This window comes from Melanaphis sacchari, unplaced genomic scaffold (genome assembly GCF_002803265.2).
Source record: "Melanaphis sacchari strain LSU unplaced genomic scaffold, SCAv2.0 Contig74_pilon_pilon, whole genome shotgun sequence".
NCBI classification, from domain to species: domain Eukaryota; kingdom Metazoa; phylum Arthropoda; class Insecta; order Hemiptera; family Aphididae; genus Melanaphis; species Melanaphis sacchari.
Window position 1 is genome coordinate 2,440,427 of NW_020271531.1, and position 21,126 is coordinate 2,461,552.

The following is a 21,126-nucleotide window of genomic DNA, read 5'->3' on the forward strand; positions in this document are numbered from 1 at the left end:
CATTATTTTCTAGATAAAATAGACAAAATTGAATATATTTTATTTATAATCTAGATACATACTTAAAGTATAATTATTATTATCTTCTTATTTTTTTTTTTTTTTGGTTATCTTTCTACAACATTGACATTACTGTCTATTACTACTGTATACGTTAATAATCTTGTACAAATGAAAATTTCATTTGTATTTAAATCTTAATTGTAGATAAACTTAAAAAGTATTTTAAAAGTAGATATTTCAATTAATATTGTCAATAAGTATCGAAAAACAATAAAAAAAAAACTTGAAACATATTTCAAATATTACACTTTGTTACATCTATTATTTTTTCTTCGATGTTTAAAATCGACTATTGATATTGGTGACTCGTTTAAGTTGTATTCTACTTATTATGTATAAATAGTGAATACCTACCAGATGTGTACTAAATAATAAATTGTAATAAAATATATTCGGAAAAAAACCATAAAATGTATCTGGTTTGTAGAATGCTATATCCCGTGTACTTATTATATTTTCATTGATTTATTTTTATACGTATATCTCCTTAGAATATTTTCCTTTGTATTTATATTTATATATTTATACATAATATACCTACCCACCGTAATATACACAAATGTAAAAATTTGTATACTATCGCCCATAATAACAATATTTAATAGTTTTCTATTCAGTCATCACAATATAATATAATATAATATGATTTATACATAGTCAATAATAGGGTTTTGAAATTATTTTAGGAGGCTATATCAAGTACAAAATAACAATATTTCAATGATTTTATTTCTGAGAAAGCAAATAATAATATTAATAATTAAGAGAAAAAAATGAGTTATTTGAATTTAAAACATAAATACGTGTGAAGTAATATTTCAAATAGTTTAAAAAATTGTAAAAATCCATACCTCTTTTTTGTTATTTGATAATGAAGTAACATAAATTGTATAGAAAATATACTTCCAAATTACTTTGATTTATTTATAGGATATTATTATATGTATTATACCTATAATATAATGTTTCCCCGCTTGGGAATTGGAATTCGTAAATTTATTTTAAATATACATAACAACATGTTCGGGTATCGGTTTGTAACGTTAGTAAAACATAATATTAGATTATTCAATGCCCACTTTTCAGGTAGATAAAAGAATTTGAAATAAGGGTGTATACAGTGGGTACCAGAGGTTCCCAAAATTGTCATGGACATACGACCGGCAATTTTTGAAAATGTTTTGTATTATAACTTTTTTTTCTTGTATTGGTGAGTGCAATTTTTGTGATATTGATATAATACTGCCTATAGGTACCTATAATATGGTATTAAGCAATGTGAAAACAGTTCGGCCCCCTGTAGTGATTATACGTGAAAAAAAGGTATCTATAATAGTATTTATTCATAATACAGTAGAAACTCGATTAACCGTCAATGTCGGGACCGGGACAATGACGGTTAATCGAATAGACGGTTAACAGAAATACAATAATACAAAACAATTTTTCAATAAACGTATATATGTATTTTACAACGTAATTTTCAGAAAAAAATAAATATAATAGTTATAAAATAATAATAAGTAATAAATAATAAATACTAATAATGTAAATAATATGTAATATGTAATAACTTAAAGAATACCATTCTAAAAAATATTAAACAAAATAATCCGTCATCTTCATTGCAAATTATCGCATTTATCGCATTTATTGCATTGATATTATAAACTATTTTTATACGCATGATAGTCGCCGCGTTAGGTACCGCGACGATTTTATCGCAATCGCATTGTTAATTTTTTTTTTGACGGTGACCGATGACGGATAACAGAAACTGACGGTTAATCGAGTTTCTACTGTACATCTTTTTATATATTATGACTAAGGTTTGGATTTGAAGGCAAATGCCTTTCTTTTATTAATCATAATAGAAAAATAATTTTTATACAAAAATGTGTTTCATTTAATTTCTTAGACGATGGATCTTTTTTTTTTGCCTTTTTACTTATAAATGCCTTTTTGTTTTTAATTTTTCAGTTGATTTTATAATTTTATACACAGCTTGCGTATTATAATCGATATCGTCTTATCGAGTATTTGGTATGGCCATAAAATTATCCGTACACCTATTTAAAGATTAAGATATGTTCGTAATGCGTAGATTCAAGATTGTTCGTCAGTCCGCCCGCATTTGTCGATCGCAATAATTGTCGTTCAATAATTTTCCCACGCGTTTATTTTATTCTGTTTTTTTTAATTATGCCAAAAGTTAAACAAAATCACAATTCCAAGTTGAAAAAGTATGTTTCAGAATTCAGTGAAAATATTTTTTCAACCGATGGACTAATTTTAAATTGTAAAATTAGTATAATAAAAAGTAGTATAATTATGAATTGCCTTTTTATATAAATTAAATGTCTTTTTTGCCTTTTTTACATTTGAAATGCTTTTTTTATTGATTATATTTCCTTCAAATCCGAACCATATATATGACCTTTACAACATATATAAATCATTTTTCAAAAATAATAAAATGTCCTTACAAAATGTGTAAGCTATATAAGCTTCAAAATTTTGAAGATTATTTCTATACTATTATTTGTTGTATATAGATTTATTCAATAATTTTTATAGGCGCAACAGGAGTCTTGCTTTCAAAGAATTTCGAAAGACATCTGAAAAACATTTACAAACACTTACAAAAATGTAACAACTTTACATTATACCGCTTAAATTTTTAAAACTTCCAATATTTTATATTTGATTCTTATAGGCCTTATAGCATGGTCATGGTCATATATAAATAATACCTAATGGTAATAAAAAAAAAGTATATTGTACATAAATTAAAAAAAATGTAAGCAAATGAGTATCGCTATTTGTGACTGTAAAGTAATAGTCGAGTGGGTCACTGTAATGGGTGTGTTCAACTTGAATTTAATGAAATATTGTTGCACATATTATTCTGAGCGGTGACGGTTCATTAGACTATATAACTAAGTATACTTAATCTTATGTTTTTCTGTCATTTATTTTATTATTACGAGTAAAAATACAATTCGTTGAATTAATTTTTTTATACCATATTATGTTATTAAGTGTAAATTTAACTCCAGTTTACCGTAAGACAGTATATGAATAGGCTCATTGTATGAATATAAGCTTATTATATTTATATAATTAAAAAAAATCGTCATTCCGTAAAGTAAAATTCATAATATACGTACAAATTTTAAGTCTAATTTAAAATGTCTATCAAAACAACTATGTTCATTAATATAATTATTTAGATTTTTTAGGTCCAGTATGAACTAATTAAGAAAAACATGGTATTACATTTTAAAATCTTAGCTATAAAAATCGAAGATTTCATTTATTTTTTACAATAAAAATTACATGATTTTGACGATTTTAAACAAAAACATTTTAACTTTAATACAAAAAAAAAAAATTGTGCCAATGTATTTTTATAATTTTATATTTTTAAAATTTTGTCAAAATTTTAACTTTAAATGTTTTAAAAAAATATATATATGCATTTATACACATGTATAAATATATAAATATTTGATATTTTTTAATTCTTAAATTAATAAATTATTGGAAACATCGTGTTATTTTTACCTATTTATAATTTTTTTCTTTGATACTTGTGAAAAATGATCAATTTACTATAAATAGCTTAAAAAGAGTCAACAATTTTGAAAATTATAGTATGTAGATGACGCGGTCCCGCGTAATATCCGTTTTAATTCAAACGGCCTTTACGTGGAAATCCGCGGAATCACTTCTCTATCCAACCGCCAGCCAACGACGGACGACACCGACGCACGACAACGGCGTCGGACGTCTTAATCGCCGACACCGCGAACCAGTCCTACTAGAGTAATAAGTGGTATCCACTACACGGTACGCGGATGGTCTTTTCCATGCACCGCTGTATCGTGCCCCTTAAACTTTTAAACAAATAAAACACCCTTTTTATCCTAACCCAGTTGTTTTTTTATTCTATTTTTTTCCCCATCTCCTTTCCTTTGTTTCATCACCGTTCACCAACATCGACGCTATATACCTTCACACGTGTCAGTGACAACACCAGGTACGCAACATACGAGTAGAGAAGATGATAGTAAAAACATTTTTTTTTTGTAAAAACATTAATTGAAAATATTAAGTATCTACCGTTATTCGTTTTTAAACAAAAACAAAATAAAGAAATCAATATTGTCAAAAAATAAATTTAGTGTAAACATTTTCATTTTCATTTTATTTTTTTCAATTAGTAAAAAAGCATTTTTATTTTTTTATACAATTTGGTTGTACATAACCGTGGTGTATAGATAATATAAAAATGATATCATTGTATATATTACATATTATTACTAGAACTATGGTTTTAATGACTTTTGCATTTTATTGCATTTTTATAAATATTACCTACGTTAATTTTGTGTATTTAAACTCATTTTTGTTTATTTTAAGCTTTTTTGAATATGTGTTGCATAGATAATCCTAATTACCTACTTCAGTCAAATATTGAAAATATTTGTTTAATTTCGCTCATCTAAATACATCTTTTGGTTTTTTTTAGTGTATACTTTAGTCATTAAAATACTAGCTTTATTTATTACACTTGAAACAAAGTAATGTTATAATTTTAAAAATAAACATTTTTTTTTATATATATATATATATAAGTTGTTATAAACATAACAAATGAAAATTTAAAAAAAAAATGTTTTTTTTTATTACTTAGATAAAAAAATTGTTTTTCCAACCTTGTGACCTTAAGACTTTGATATATTATAATTATTTATAAACATTATTAACAAGTTGTTTTTTTGAATACCGAACAGTATACCGAGTAATTTAAAGTCAATAAATTTACACCACAACATTTTAGCGAAACATCTGTTGTAGAATCGATAATGTCTCGTTAAAATCAGTTTCTTTGATCACAATATTATTTTGTTTCTCAGCCTTTTTACATCGCAACTAGCAAGCGTAGGCACTTTTAAGGTATGGCCCCACTGAATGCGATTTGCGATGCGAGCGATATTTACGATTTTGGAGGGATCAAAAGCGATTAATCGCAAGGAAACAAACTAAATTAATTAATTTGCGGTAAAAGCGATTTATCGTAAAATGCAAAACGCGTTCTACTACCTATCTACTTAAACACGTATTGCACATTTCAAATGGTACTTTATGATGCGTACGGTGACTGTAGGGCGCATACTTACACCACATTTTCATCTATATTTATCTAAGTAATTCGTAAATCATAACCTTGACTAGGTTTAACTTGACACGATATACTACATGACACGTACGATGTATGTATTCGATGACTTAAAGGCTCCGATTATAATGAACAATTCTAGTCGCTAGTTGCTGGCGAATAAACTCGCTGCTACAAACTCGCTCAATATAATTGGTCCAGTCGATTTTTTGCTGCGTGTTGGAATATTCGCCAGCGAATAAGGCTGACGTCCAGCCTACTTTTGTCGTTATTCGACGACTATTTAACTCCCTGACGAGTAAAATCGCTCAGTGTAATCGCTCTCTTATTAACGTGAAAGTGATTAGTGATTGGTCAAAACTAGCTCGTGCGAGCCATATGTTTCAGACAAGTCGCTACACGTTCAGTCCTGCATGATTTTGTTCGTTGATGAGCAGCGAGTAAATCGCCTAATATATTCGAAGCTTTTAAAGTCTACTGGTCGATATTGGACATTTCAACGGACTGACCATCTCAAATCGGCACATTCACTAAAACTCTTATCTGCATTCTGTATCCACTAACCGCACCCATTAGTGTTTACTGTTTAATGGTGTTATCGAAATAATTATGATGTTAGTTTGTTGGAATGATGGAACATTGACGTGTTATGACTCACCCATCAATCAATAATTTGTTTTTGATAACAATATTTATTAAGGACAACTATTATTGTTCGTTTTGTAGATATTATTATATTTAATGATTAAATATATTATGGGAGTATTCAGATATGAAATGTAAACAAAATGATAACATTTAACAACGATTATAATATGATTCACAAAACAATGATTGAGCTATAAAAACCGATTAAGTACCAAAAACTAATGGAAAATGGTTTAAATCGCATTGAAAACCTTTGTATTTGAAATAAACGTTGATGTCGTAGCCGAGAACGGACGAAATGATGAAATCATTTAACCGCCATTTCTGGGAAATATTTTTATCGTTACGGTTTTTATTTCAACAAAAAAAAATTTAAAAAAATAGCCCGGCATACATACGATTGTTGGGCTAATTCGCGTGGATAAAAAAAAAGAATATGCCACAATGCTGCGATTTTCATTGAGAACAATTGGTAGGTACCAGAAACAAACATCTGCCGCTTACACCGCGGAAAATATCTGGTTTCTATTATTATACATTTGGATTTTATTAACGTTACCATGGGAACGACGACTGTATATTTAATAATATACATTCAATTGTATGAGCGCATAATCCGGTAACTCGGTAGTTATTAATAATAATCATGTATTATGCAATTGTATGACGGCATCAGTGTACCAAGTACCAACCTACAATAATTCAGCGTACACTGTACGTGTATCGTAATAATAATAATTGTTCGTCACAAACCATGTCATTATTGTATATTATAATTATATTATAACGACATGTAATAATAACAATATTATGTGCTTGTTTATACAATAATTTCCCGTCGCGGTACAATTGCCACCGCCGTCACGAAAAGAGTAATCGAACAAAACCAAAAAAGGATGGGAGGGGGAAGAGTAAAGGGACATTTTGACATTAGGGCGCGAGTTACAATCCACAGCGAACGGGATAACGACTGTTCAATTAGATACCCAGCGCGCCTGCCCGCTCGCCCACCGCCCTTCATGAGGTTTGGATAATAATTGTCGCGCATCCCGGATATAGGCCGGAAAAGGCGACGGCGGCCGAAACGGACGCATTAACGAATAATAATGCGATTTCGTGGGTGAAAGTGGGTGGGCGCGGAGCGGCTGTCCGTCGTGGGTGGTGTGGTGTAGAGATCGGTAGCGGTGGTGCGGCGGTACGCGCGAACGCGGTGTGTCGTATTGGTAAATCGATAGGATTTTTTTTCCTACACCGGTTCGGAACAATCGGAACAAGGAATTCGATGAATCAAACCGCGACGCCGCCGCCGCCGCAGCCATCGCAGTTCCTCTCTTGTCGGTAACGAACAACGGAACGATCAACGAATGAACAACGTCGTTCAATCTCATTAAACGTAACGCTATTATTATTGTCGTTCAACAGCGGTGGAAGGGAATCGACGGGAGCCAACGTGCAGCGCTAGTGTCGCTCGATCGCTGGGAATCGGCCGGGCGCGGTGTCCGTGGTGGCGTCGGTCGGCCGTTCGGTATTCAAAGAAATAATAATAAATTACTATCGTTCCCGGGTTTCATAAACGATTCGATAAAACCTTGAACTTGCGAGCTCGGCGCGTCGGCAGCCTCTAATCGGGGTACCACTCGGCGGGGTCGCCGGCTAATGGGTTGTACGCGCAAACGGGCGACGGGCCGGCGCCATTGGATGCCGCCCCGCCGCCGGCGCACACCGTCGGCCGGGTGCGGTACGCGGTCCGCGGGGTTTACGGTCTCGACGCGTACCTCGCTTAGAGGCTACGGCAGCCGCCGACTGGTTCCCGTCTTTGTTCGGACGATTTCACTTGGCTCACGCACGCGCACGTCGTTCGCACCGGTACGACACACACGCGCGCACAAACTCGCCGGCTGGCACGTAAACTCGTACGCGGACGCGCTCTCACACGGACGTAAACTCACGCACACGCGGATCCGTCGCGCCGTTGTGTGGGTGAACGCACCGCTCCCTCCCACCGTCACCCCGCGGAAATACCCGTCCGCCGATCTAGTGCCGGTCGCGGACACCGTTCGAGACGTTCTAGTGCATTTGCAATTCGTCCGTCGACACTGCTTGCCGTAGCTCGTCTCGTGCCGCCGTTCGTGCACGTCGCTCTCCACGGTTCCCGTTGTTCCCTGACCAGTCGCCGCCGTCGATAGCGTCGCGCGCACGCCGTCGTTCGTTGAAGAATAGTTTTTATCAACAGTACGTGTCGTGCGATACGTATTTTAACGGTTTACGTTTATTTTTTTTTTTCCCCGATTATCATCAAATGCCATTAACGCGGTTTATTATTACTCTTGTCGAATAACTTATTTTGTCGTCCCGTCTTCCTCGCTCACCCCTTCCACCGACAGTCAAGCTACCGGTGACGAAAATTTGAAAAAATGGCTTCTGTTATCAGCGTTCCCGCAAACGAAGGTAACTTATACGATTTAAAATCCAACGATTGTAACGTGCGACGATCGTATGTTTTAACTTCGCCGGTCTCGGTCGAATTACGTTATCGTTGTTTCACATGACTTTGATAATTATTATTTATTACCTATTGTCGTTTGTTATTGTTATTATTTTATTGACATGTGGTGGATGTGCATATTATATAATATTTTTAGTATTATTAATACTAATACTACTTGGGTAGTAGTTATTTAAATTGTTTTTTTTTTCAGTTAAGCTCAATCGTACCACATAATAATAAAAACGTTAATTTGTATCGGTTAGAAATAATACCAATATTTTTAATTTTTAGGTTATTTAGTACCATACATTTTGATCGTATACATACATGATATATTATGGAACGCTTATAAATATATGGATATACTAGTCCCCCCTTAAATTTTTTCCCGCTTAAACTCTGTATCATACACTTAAAGTTTAAACGGATAACACGAGATGTGGTGATAAGTAATTTCAACGAGAAAATAATGCTGTGATATTATTAGCTGGTTAAACTAATTATATTTATATTGTAATTGTATATCAATTCATTTATAATATACGATAAGAAATTTTGTACCTATGATTTATTAAATTTTAAAAACATTAAAAATGAGCACACGAATTCATGCCATCGTTATTTATTACGGTTCTTTAGTGAACCGTTTTCTCCTCTTTCTCTTTTTATACTGTGTATTATTATTGTGAAGACCAAAATTAAATGTTTGTATTACATTATGCTTTTCTAATGTTCCAACGTTAAAAAGTTTGGTTTACGATCGATTTCAATTATAATTTTTATAACATTTTTTGTTGCTTGAAATCATAACTACCATCAGGTGATGGTCTATGACGAAAACGTAACTCTGGAAGCGACGCAGTGTATCGCTCGGGATTTCCCGACATTATTAAAAACACGTGTTTTAACTATCCACAACTTGTTTATTTTGTTGTCCACATACGTATGTGTATCTCAAGATTTTCGTTATCGCGTTTCGTCCGACACCTTTAATGTACCTACTGGTCACTGGTATGATGTGGTGGGGATGTGTGTGTGTCGTGTGTGTGTCGCGCGCTTGTTTTGTCGTCCATGTATTAAATTGTACGACATCGTTACATCCATGTAATTCAGAGAACTGACTAAAGTGCCTATAGGGCTATAGTTGGGATTTAATATTCAGGACATTACTGAAGGCGGCCCTATTCCATGCGTTTGAATATTTACATGAATATTATTTTGAACAAATTTTATAATCGAAACGATTTTCATAAAACCTCAGAACGACTATCGCCGATCAAACTAAGCCGGAATGATTCCAATAAGACTTGTTGATTGAAATTTTGTGTTTTATTAAACATAGTTTAATTTATCTGCGCGTACGGAAACACAATCTTACAATATTGAATTTAATTTTCGAGCATTTCTAACAATTATCGTTATTTGGGCTCTTTTGTGGTTTTCTGGTTAATATTATTACGCCCATAATAATACATCGTTCTTAATGCAAGTAGAGGTGTCCTGTTTATATCCTTATTTTTCACAATGTGGTAACTTGACTCAATACAAATACATTTATACTGTGTGTGTTCGTGTGCGTGTGCACCATAAAAAGAATTGTATTTTATTGCGAGGTTAATTCGACACAATATTGTTATTGTATCGTCAGACTTATACTATGACATTCTTATACTTCAATGAACGCTGCTTCTTCAAAACGTTTGATTATTTTCAACCGTTCGTTGAAAAAAAAATCGTCCAAATGTTTAAATACAACGTTACCACGTTCACCCCTACTCCTCTCAACGCCACACACGTGTTTGTGTGTTTACCATGAACCAAAATATAATAATATAACACGATATGAGAAACTGTAGATCGTTTTCGCGCCAAATTCGTCGGAAGAATCGAGCCGATCAACAGACTGCTTGCTGGGTCAGCAGTTGTGTCAAACGCGGTTTATTTATCCATTAGTATACGTTGTTTGAATCCCCTTGGGTAGTACTCCATTTTGTTGATAATTGCTTATTAGGATTTTGTTTAAAATACATACATCAACATTCTAAAAAAAAATCTGTTCATAATTTTAAAGATATTTTAATTGCTATTAGTTATACAAAAGGTTGAACTTGGTTTTTCCAAAAAAAATCTTATATTATACTATTAATTATGCATAACTATAAATATGTATAATAAATTAATGTATATGCGGGGCTCGTCGACTTGCAAACTATTGCACCCATTGACATCAAATTTCTCACACAATATATTCCTTGATACTATCCAGTGATATTTTGAATACGTTGTGGGCAATTGTTTATCTCGGTCAATAGTTCTCAGAACGATTTCCACACTTACACGTATATTATTGCCGTATTTTTGTATTGTTAATATATTCCCGAAAGAAGTATGATCATTTGGTGGTTATATGAATATTGAATAGTATTAAATAATAATAACATTATATTTATTAATATTAAATAACATTTTTTATAACTGTTATTATTACCGACTCCCCATACATTTACACATTGTATTTTTGTATTTTAAGTTACCCTAAGTAAAACATTTTTGTACATATAGTACATCATGTATTCATTACTACGTTGATGCATGAATCGACCAAATCGGGACATAACACCATTATCTAATTAGATTTTTATTCCCGATTATTTGTTACCGTGATGATTTTTTCGTAACATTTTTTTTTTCAATATGATAAGAAAATAAATTAGAATAACCAGTTAAAAACCACTTATCAAATTAATGACTGTTCCGCATGAATCATTGATATACTTTTATATTAATTAATAGCTTTTTAAAGTTATACTTTTCTTACTGTCTTCCTTGATTTGATTTTATTCTTGAATGGCATTCCATAATATAAAATAAACACAATATCATTTATATCCGTCCCACTAACCTAAATTGTATTAGAAAATCATTCATAGGTAATTTAAAAATACTGAAATATTTTTATAATCATAAATACATTATAATAATAATAATTATTAAATTTATAAATTTGAAAACAATCCTTACATTATATTATTTTATTTTCATTATGAACTTACCTACCTCGTATTTTTTTTTATATTCATCTACTTAACACATTTATCAAAATCGTAAATAAAAGTTTTATTAGTCTATTATAATTTTAGTTTTTATTATTATGGATGGTATTAATAGTATTAAAAGGCAGTAATCAAACATTTTTTGAAGCGTTATCAGTTAATCGGTAACCTGTATTCTTGAATATATTACCTACCTAGAATTAGTTACCGCCGTACCAATATAATATAATATTATAAGTATATTATACTTTTTTCTCAGTTGTCGCAGTTTCATAATCGGTTCAAATACTGATGTTTCTTAAAACGTTCAAAACAAAATATAGATTTATGTTAAACTTTTTTTTTTATTGTAAGTATACATAATTTGTGAGGGATTTTGAATTGAGTTTTTAAGCTTTTTGTCCGAGCATATAAATTGTTTTATTGATATTTAAAAGGAAAATACTAAACATAATTAAAAACTCTGAATGTCTAATAATTGTCTATAAATAGTTCGTATTGTTTTTAATTTACAGCAAAATCCACAGTCGAAATTAAAAAAATTTTGGTTGTCCTAATTTTTTAACTTTTAACCAAACACAAAATCTAAGATATTGAAAAATCAGTATATTCAATAATGCATTCATCACTCCGCTTAGTATCTAAAATGACATTTTTTTCGTCAGTTTTACTATATTTTGATAATATTTTCACTGGATTATGCCGTCTTGTTATAACTATATAGGATTTTTCTATTTTTAAATTTGTTTAATTTGTATCTGTAGTAATTAAAGGTCTTTGTGTTAATTATAATATTGTATTATCTAAGTATGCTATGATAAATTCGAGTGCTAATTTTTATTTAAAATCTATGTTTATCATAATAAAATTGTATTCTCATTGAAACTCCATTTGTAAAATGTAAAATAAAAAAACTATAAACCTTTGCTGTAATATAACTAAACTCTAAAGGGTAAAAATTAGTATATTTTAATTTTTGTTTTGTATTGTAATAATATTTGTATACCTACATAATATTATTATATTAATTATTGCATTATGTGTATACATATTATTATTATTAAATTAGTCTTTTATCACTAGGTTTATTATTATTATTTTTTATGTAGTTAGCAAATTAGTAGTTGTAATTTTTTAATACTAAGAAAAAGCTTTAAAACAGTAGTGTATTCCTAAGTAGATGTAGATTATAAATTTTATCTAGTTAGTATTTGAAAATGTACATAGAACAAAACTTAAGCTCTTTTTTTTTATTCTTATATTATAACAAAACTTATTATTAGTATTAGTATTGTTTTTTTGTGAGTAATTAAAAATAAAAAAAATTCTATCTGACTTGTTGGGTGAAAGCAACATGCGATCAAGTAGACTAATCCAATATTAATTTGATTATAAAATTCTATTCTTTAAAAAGTTTTACAAATCTAGGCATATCTAATTCATATTGTACTCTCATAAAGTTTTAATACAGTTTTCAAAAATCTTACTGTTTTCTTTTACTTTGTCTTGGAGTGTCCTAAATTTCAAGTAGAAATGGAATATTTGAAAAACTAAAATTATTAGTTATGAATTATAAGTCTATACTAGTATTGTTATCTATATCAGCATTTCTCGACTTTTTTACAGTGGCGACCCCCTTTTTGAATTTCCATTTTTTTAGTGATCACTTACTACATATATTTTTTTTGTATACTCGCCTAGATTATTATTAATTATTATAATAGTACTGTACACAATACAGTGTTTTATATTTATTGATTTTATTTTTTCATTATTTTATTATTTGAGCTTTAAATTTTTTTTTTTTTAGTATTTGAATTTTAAATCATATGTTAGTAACTCTAATTAATAAGTTGACGACCCCCAGGTTGAGAAAAACTGATCTATACCATAATTAATCACAATTACAAGCTTTAAAAATGTATGTTCATATTTTATTAAGATCACTATTTTTTTTTCATATATATAATATAATTTCTAAAGTATAATACTTAGACATTATATTATTAATTGATTTTCAGTAAGGGAGTAGATTTAAGCAAAATGATTAAAAATTATATATGATAAGAATATTTTTTAAATTACATACTTAAATAATTCCACATTTTTTAGCCTTTTTATAAAGCCAAATATAATTTTATGGTTAAATTACAGGGATAAGTGTTAAAGATGAACAAGATGATCCTGAAATCGATGCAATGGCTCTGAAAATGAAAGAGAATTATCAAAAAAGTGCTTCAGCCGCAGCAAAACAGCAGAGTGCTTCTCCGGCCAATGTTTATATAAACAGAGCTGGTAGGCCAGTTCCTGTGGCTAATGCACCGATTCCGCAAAAAGCTATTCAAGAAAAATTACCCAAAGATTGTGAAGACGTAATTAGCGTCAGAGGTAAGCAATCAGAAAATACATGGTTTGAAATTTCTTATAAGGATATTTCATAATAAATGTTATTTTGTGCAATATAGGTAAATTTTCCTGGAAACTAATTGCAGGCTACCATGTACCATACATTATTCGTTTAATTAATGGTGAAGAAATGAAGTATGTATCCGTACGGATGGCTGAAACTCAGCTTCTTAGCAACTATTTACATTATTTACATGCAGATATTTATACATGTACATCAGTGAGAAGTCACTTTATTACTGAATGTGAAGCAAAGTTATTAAATGAGATTAATCAAAAACATACTGATTATATTTACGGAAAAGAAATATTTCTTCCTGGCAAAGATTATATTGTGCGCTTAGAAGATGTTCACGAGTTTTATACTTTCATAGAAGTATGTTATAAAAAATTGCTGTGCAATATTACTCCTGGTCGCAAAGAAAAATGTGGTTTTATTCGTATTAACTCTGAATCTGTTGTACCATACTGCATTAAAGATAATCAAAAATATGTTCCGCTATTCTACTTTGAAGGTGAAACCGAAAACTTAAAGCATCGTGCTGTAAAACTTGAAAATTGGAATTTGGCCTATCTTAAGTTTTGTTGTAAAGTTCAGGGTATCAGAAATGAGTTATTTGCTAGTGACTCTTGTACAGTGACTAGTCTCGATGACATTAAGAATTACTTTCCACCTGAAACAAATTTTGAGGAGTATTGGCCAGCTAAAGTGGTTGATACACAACTCCTTACAAATCAAAAATCTACCCATGTTAATCCACCAGGTTCCTGGATCAGAGCCCCCCCTGAATTACCTCCTACTGAAAATACTATTCCACACTCTATGACAACACCAGGATCAGTGATGCCACAGAATATGCCAGTAATGATGAACACTTACCAAAACGGATGGCCTCCAAATCAAATGGTATGTATTATTATACACAGTTTATTAAATTGCTTTTGCATTTCTGGTTCTTATGAAAAAAAATTGTTGCTTGTGTGTGTTTTACACAATTCATATTAGGTATGTATCAATAATTTTTTTATGCTTAAATTTTTTTTTAGTGTTACTTAATATTTATTATTTATTAAAAAATGGGTCTATAAATTAATAGGTTTATTAGTTAAACATTTTGTACTTAACAAAGTAATGATATTATTATAAACGGAAAAAAATCATTTAAAGGTTTTAATTTTTACTCGCATTTTTGTTTTTATTAGTTTTTTTTTATTTTATTTTTCTTATACTATAAATAGTGGTGGTGTCGAGCATGTATATTTCGTATAAACCATTTTTTTTTCTATAATATTATGTCATCCTAGATTCACAATAAACAACTAATGTTTTTGTAGGTTAATTCATATAGCACTCCGGCTCAATTCTCACAAACAACACGTGGCTATTCTATTGCGTCCAGAAATCAAAGTATAGCTGCCCAATGCTATAATGCGGTACTTATTTTTAAACTTTCTTAATTTTTTTCCTTCTCATTTCTTATATAGTAATACTCGACTAATTATCTGTAGTTCAAAGCTCCACTCTGAAACTTTCTAAATTTTTACAATCTAATTACTACTATTCCTCAGTTGGTAATTTCAGTAATTCATTACATGGTTTAATTATATTAAAAAACTTACATTTTATTGTATACTTAGAGTAGTATGCTGGTATATTAATGAATAATAATTTTAAAATAAAGTAAATAGTGTTTTTTCATTTGTGTTGAAATTATTTTTAAATAACTTTTGGCTAGCTGTTAAAATTTGAAATTATTGTATAATCTAATATTATTTGATGCTTCATTAAAGTTAATTTCAAATAACAAAAAATATATGGACTACTGATTTTTGCATTATGTGTGATACTAATTTTAAAAGTTTGTATTTAATTGTAGGTTTTATTTTTAAAACTATATTATCATTATGTTGTGGGCTATATATACATAATTTTTAGTAAATCAACAGTTTTTAATTTTGTGTTTTCATTGGATTTTTAGGGTTCAACAATGTCTCAAGGTAATAATTCAATGAATGGTGTGAGTCACAGTGTAGCACCACCACCCCCACCTCTAGTTCGTGGAAATAATACAGCACCAGTAATAGGGTAAGTGTTTTCAAAATAATTAAATTTTTAAATATCTTACAAAATATAACAACAATATTTTTGCTTTTAGTAATAATGTGTCATATTCCAACGTGCCTAATAGCCAATGTATGACAACCATGTATAATGCAATGGCTAATAGCAATGTGATGTCGCATTCAAATTCAATGCGACAATTCTATAGTCAACGTGGTGCTATTAACAATAGTCAAGCCCAACAACAGCAGCAACAACAACAACAACAACAACAAATACTTACTACTCCTCAAACTCAGCAGCCATATAATGGCCAACCGACTCATGGTCGTATAACCAACACTCAACAGCGCAATGCTTTAAGGAGTATTGCGCCAATTGCAACTACTCCAGCTACTGAAATCATTGACTTATCGTCTCCACCATCTAGTCCTGTGCCTCCAGCTGTACAACAAGAGACTTCTCTCCGCCCTAACGTTGGATGGGAATTAACGAGAATACCCGAACGGTCATGGGCACATGACTCATCAAATAATGCTGCATACAAGGTAAATAATAATTTTTATTTTTTAATATTGTTAGATTGACTTAAGTTGTAGGATCTAGAGTAAAAAAAATAATATTTTTCAAACATTATGAAGTAAAAATTCTTTATTCAAGATATCTTTTTTACATTGGATAACTTTATGAGTGTTTGTATATTTAAACAAAATAGATAAATGGGTACCATTTTTCTATAAATTAGGTGTCGATTGGCATATTTTTATGGATGTTTTCCATTTAAATTATTTAAATAAAAACTTTTATGATATTATATCATTGCCTCATTGTATATGAAAAACAATTCTTATCAGTCAGGTTATGTACTATAAATATCTTTAAATATCTATAAGAATAACTTATTTAGGATCTTGTGCTACATTTTCATGCTTTTTGACCAAGCAAAAACTTTTATCTGCATTTTTAGAAATAAAACTAAAAAAATAATTCTCTCAGAATCTAAATAATTATATTTTTATTTACAAAATTAGCATGTGCATCAACTTCAGCCAATTTTGTAAGTGTAGATAATTTGATAATATTCATTAAATAAATATTAAGATAGAAATATGGCTTGAACTTTAAACTAATAATATTATAATTTTATTTACTTCGTTTCACATATATGAAACATTGATTATAAACCTTGTGTAGTTTTTTTTTGTAAATTAAATGTGTGTTCCATATTTATACTTAAATAATAAAGTTATTCCTTAAACTCAATATTTATGGAATATTTTTAAAATTCTTACAATTGTTTTAATATTTGTTATTTGATTAATTGCAATAGAACAATAAATAACAGGCCCACAAGTTTTTAAATTGAATGCAGAAGTACTATTAAAAAAAAAACTTTTATTTAGACATATTTAATATATAAAATATGATATATATTTAAATTATTATAATCTGTATATTTCGTACTTTTTAACATAGATCCAAAAGGCAACACTCCATGGAAGAATGATTCACTGCATAAACGCTAAACCTTATATCTATTCAGATTTAATGGTGACCTTGGATGACCTAGTCCAAATGGTGTTGCCTTCGTGCACTGTCCCAAGATGCGCGCACGTTTTGCACAAATACTTAAAAACGACACTATTCAGTGGAAATTCGTAAGTGTCTTGGAAAGATAATTTTTCTTTTAAAATTTCTCCTGCAGTTTATCTAATACTGAATGAAATCAGTTGACGCATAATTTATTAACTGTATTGTTTGTTTGACAGTGAACAGTTGGCCGTGTTGCGGGAAAACGGACGCCTCAGATCGATGTACCCGGATGACACACCCATGGCCATGCTTCAAGATATCACCCACGTGTTGCCGCAGTTAAAAACATTAGTATCCAAGCAAGACGAACAAATTCAACAATACCAATCTGCGAGCGGACCGTCCAAGAGACAGCGCACCAGCTAGGAATGGGCCGGGCACGGCGGAAGCCGACCCGACTGGCCGAAGCCGGCAGCGGGTAGTAGCAGCAGCAGCAGCGGTGGTGGTGGTGGCGGTGGCAGTGGCGTAGGCGGTGGTGGTGGTGGTGGTGGTGCAATTTCCACCCCTGCAGCCGCAACTGGTTGGTATTCACCGACCGCAGCCGATAGTAATGATTGGCTTAACGCCGGTGCTGGTCCGTCGCAATCGCCGCACCCGCATCATCCACCACCTCCATACCCTCTGATGCAAAACTCTTATCAGAGCCGAAGCAATTGGCCCCCGCCCCCGCCCTACATGTAAGAACTACCACCACAACTAAGCAGCATAGGTAATCTGTAAGTCAACGAAATGTACATTGGTCGTCATTCCCTACCACCTATTTAACATTTTATGCTCTCGTTGTTCACATATTGTATTTTCATTGCTTGTAATAAATTGTTATTAATTAAATTCCTGTTCAATTGAGATTATGTTTTTGACTCGACCGACGACGAGATTCTAATTCTGAAAATCATTATATCATATTATGCTTGGGTGTTTTGTTCCTATAAATAGTATGTGTACAAACATGTACAAACAAAAATAATATTTATCAACACGATTTTGTTTCGTGTATTATTAACTATTATAATATTATTAATATTATATATTTAAATGTTACTATTATTTTGGATCTTTGTCATTCTCCATTATTTCTTTGCATTTATTCAAAGTATTTATTTGAATATTAGTTTTAAATATATTAAACACTTGTAAAATAGTTAATTGATTATGTTTTGTTTATTTTTAACTTTTGTATTGACCAATAAAAAAAATTGGAACTTATTATTTAATTAATGTTGTTTTAATTTGTAGTAATAAAGTTGAAATCTCCATGTATGGTTATGTACTCGTATTATTACAGATTATGTATTTACCTATGGTGAAATATTTTATCACAGATTTTAGCAAAAAGTTAATTTTCCAGAATAAAATTCAATGGTACCGTGAGTAAAGTAAAAACTGTCAAATGGAGTAAGATTGTATGATTATATATACATGTATAACAATAATATACATAAGTTAATTCAAAGTATATATTATCATATATTATGTAGAGGTGTATTTACGATTTTAGCGCTCTTTTTTTCTCCTGTGGTTTACCAAAAAAAAAAAGATCATTAAATTAAAAAAAAGCTTAGCCTAATAATATCTTATTTTTTCTTAATAATATTTTTCTAGCACAACGCCTCCTTTACAATTTGGCGCCCGGGTGCGATGCCCCAGCCCTAAATATGCCCCTGCATATATGTCTGTACAAAAATATTAGATGAAGTCAAGTACTAGTTAAAATAATGAAACTTGATAAATATGATATCATTGCTAGACAACAAATTTTTTTTGTCACTTCCTCTAAGGCTAGGATCACACTATGCGTTTTGTCGGCAACCGAAAAATACTATCCCGATTAACCGCAATCGGGACGATCGATCATACTGTGCGTTTTATCGGTAACCGAATACATACAAATGAGATTAAAAAGCCCGAAAATCGTTTTTAATTTAAATTTAAATTTTAAACTGATTTTTTATTTAAACGAAATGTATCTAGTATTATAAGTAAAAAAATAATAAAAAGGTTGTGTAATTAGAATTATTTGTTTTTATTTAAAACGTGTATCAACTAATTATGCTAATAAATAATAATATACATCTATAATATATATAAAATATAATATATATATATATATGTATATTACAAATATATTTTAAGTTTTTTAATTATTTAAATTTAAAAATGATTATTAATTATTCATAAAATTTTCAATTTCGGTTACCGATAATCCGCACAAATGTGATCGGACAAATTGCATTGCATGTGTTGTGCTTTACATCCCGAAACGCAACCGGACGGTTGGGCCGCAACACGTTGCGGTCGCTTCCCGACGGTTTTTAATCGGTTCCGTAAATCGGTCTAGTCTGGCCCTGATAACGCGTTTTATATTTAAACCTATTTTATTTTAGAGTGTTGCGGTTTGGCTCCGGTTGATCGGGAACCGACAAAACGCATAGTGTGATCCTAGCCTAAAACTGATTTTTTTATTGAAAAACACGACCTATTTCAGAAGTGAATGCATGGAAAGTCCCGTTAAGTAGTGATCGGAATAATTACTGTAAATATATATATATTTACATACCCGATTTTTATCCAAGAACATGAATAACGTATCGATACGTATTAATGTAGTGAACAGTGATGACTATCGTGTTCTATTCATGTCTTCTACTTGAAATGAAGTAATAATAAGAGAATATTATTGTATTCATATGACACATTAATTACCTACTAATTTGTAACTAATACTCTTGAGTTTTGGATAGGTACTAAGGGAATAGGTAATACGTTGTTGGAAAGAAACACTAAATACCTACAAAATATTATTTTTAAAATAAATATTATTTTGTAGCAATGTAGCTACAAATATGTAAGTTATACCCAGAATAAAGAGGAAGAATTAGGCTCTACGTCTCCAGTGGCTAATTAGTGGTTAGGTACCTGCTTATGTTTTGCTGGACACTCGATAGCCGTCACTAATGAGTGATATTAAACACCAGCTGGTATATATGGTTTATATCTGAGTTCTATTGAACCGTTTTATCAATTTAGACACCGAGAACCGCAAAAACAGTTCACTATAGAATAAACCGTAATATATGTATGACAGTGGAACGGCAATTTCAGTTTGGTGCAATTGACCATGCTTATTGTCTTATGTCAATAAATATTAAAAATTAAATCAGTCATAAATTGTTTATTTACCTAGGTTATCGCTCTGCTCGAGCGAGTTGCTGTTAAATTTGAATCCAATGATACCTATATAATTTACGAGTTACGACACATACCATTGTATACCTACGAAAAACAGTTTATCAGCCCGTAGTTTTTAAAGTCATTTATTTTACTTTTAATATTACAGTAGGTTTATAAAAAACTCCGGAAATATTTTTTAATATATTATTAGTATTGAACTGTTATAATATTTATTTACATCTTATTAAAATAATTTATAACTCAAAATTTAATAACATAATTCTGTAAGTATCGTAAAAAACAAAAGTAGATTTATAGTATAAATAGAAAATATCTTAAAATAAATCAAAAATATCATTATGTGTGGTAAAATTATTAATAATATAATTTATATCTTTAATTATCATTCAAATAAATAATTTCAATAATCCAAATTTGAACTTAAAATGCCTAAATA

The 21,126-nt window shown here is 30.5% G+C and overlaps 1 protein-coding gene across 1 annotated transcript in view; it reads left to right on the plus strand.

The window, feature by feature from the left end:
- Positions 1-18,597, plus strand: part of LOC112601101 — a 31,302-nt gene extending 12,705 nt beyond the window's left edge. The window contains 8 exon segments of the mRNA XM_025348531.1: positions 13,592-13,825; positions 13,903-14,750; positions 15,179-15,277; positions 15,823-15,929; positions 16,000-16,453; positions 17,382-17,563; positions 17,675-17,809; positions 17,811-18,597. Coding sequence (XP_025204316.1) covers positions 13,592-13,825; positions 13,903-14,750; positions 15,179-15,277; positions 15,823-15,929; positions 16,000-16,453; positions 17,382-17,563; positions 17,675-17,809; positions 17,811-17,967 — 2,216 coding nt within the window. The 3' untranslated portion in view covers positions 17,968-18,597.
- Positions 18,598-21,126: the final 2,529 nt, after the last annotated feature.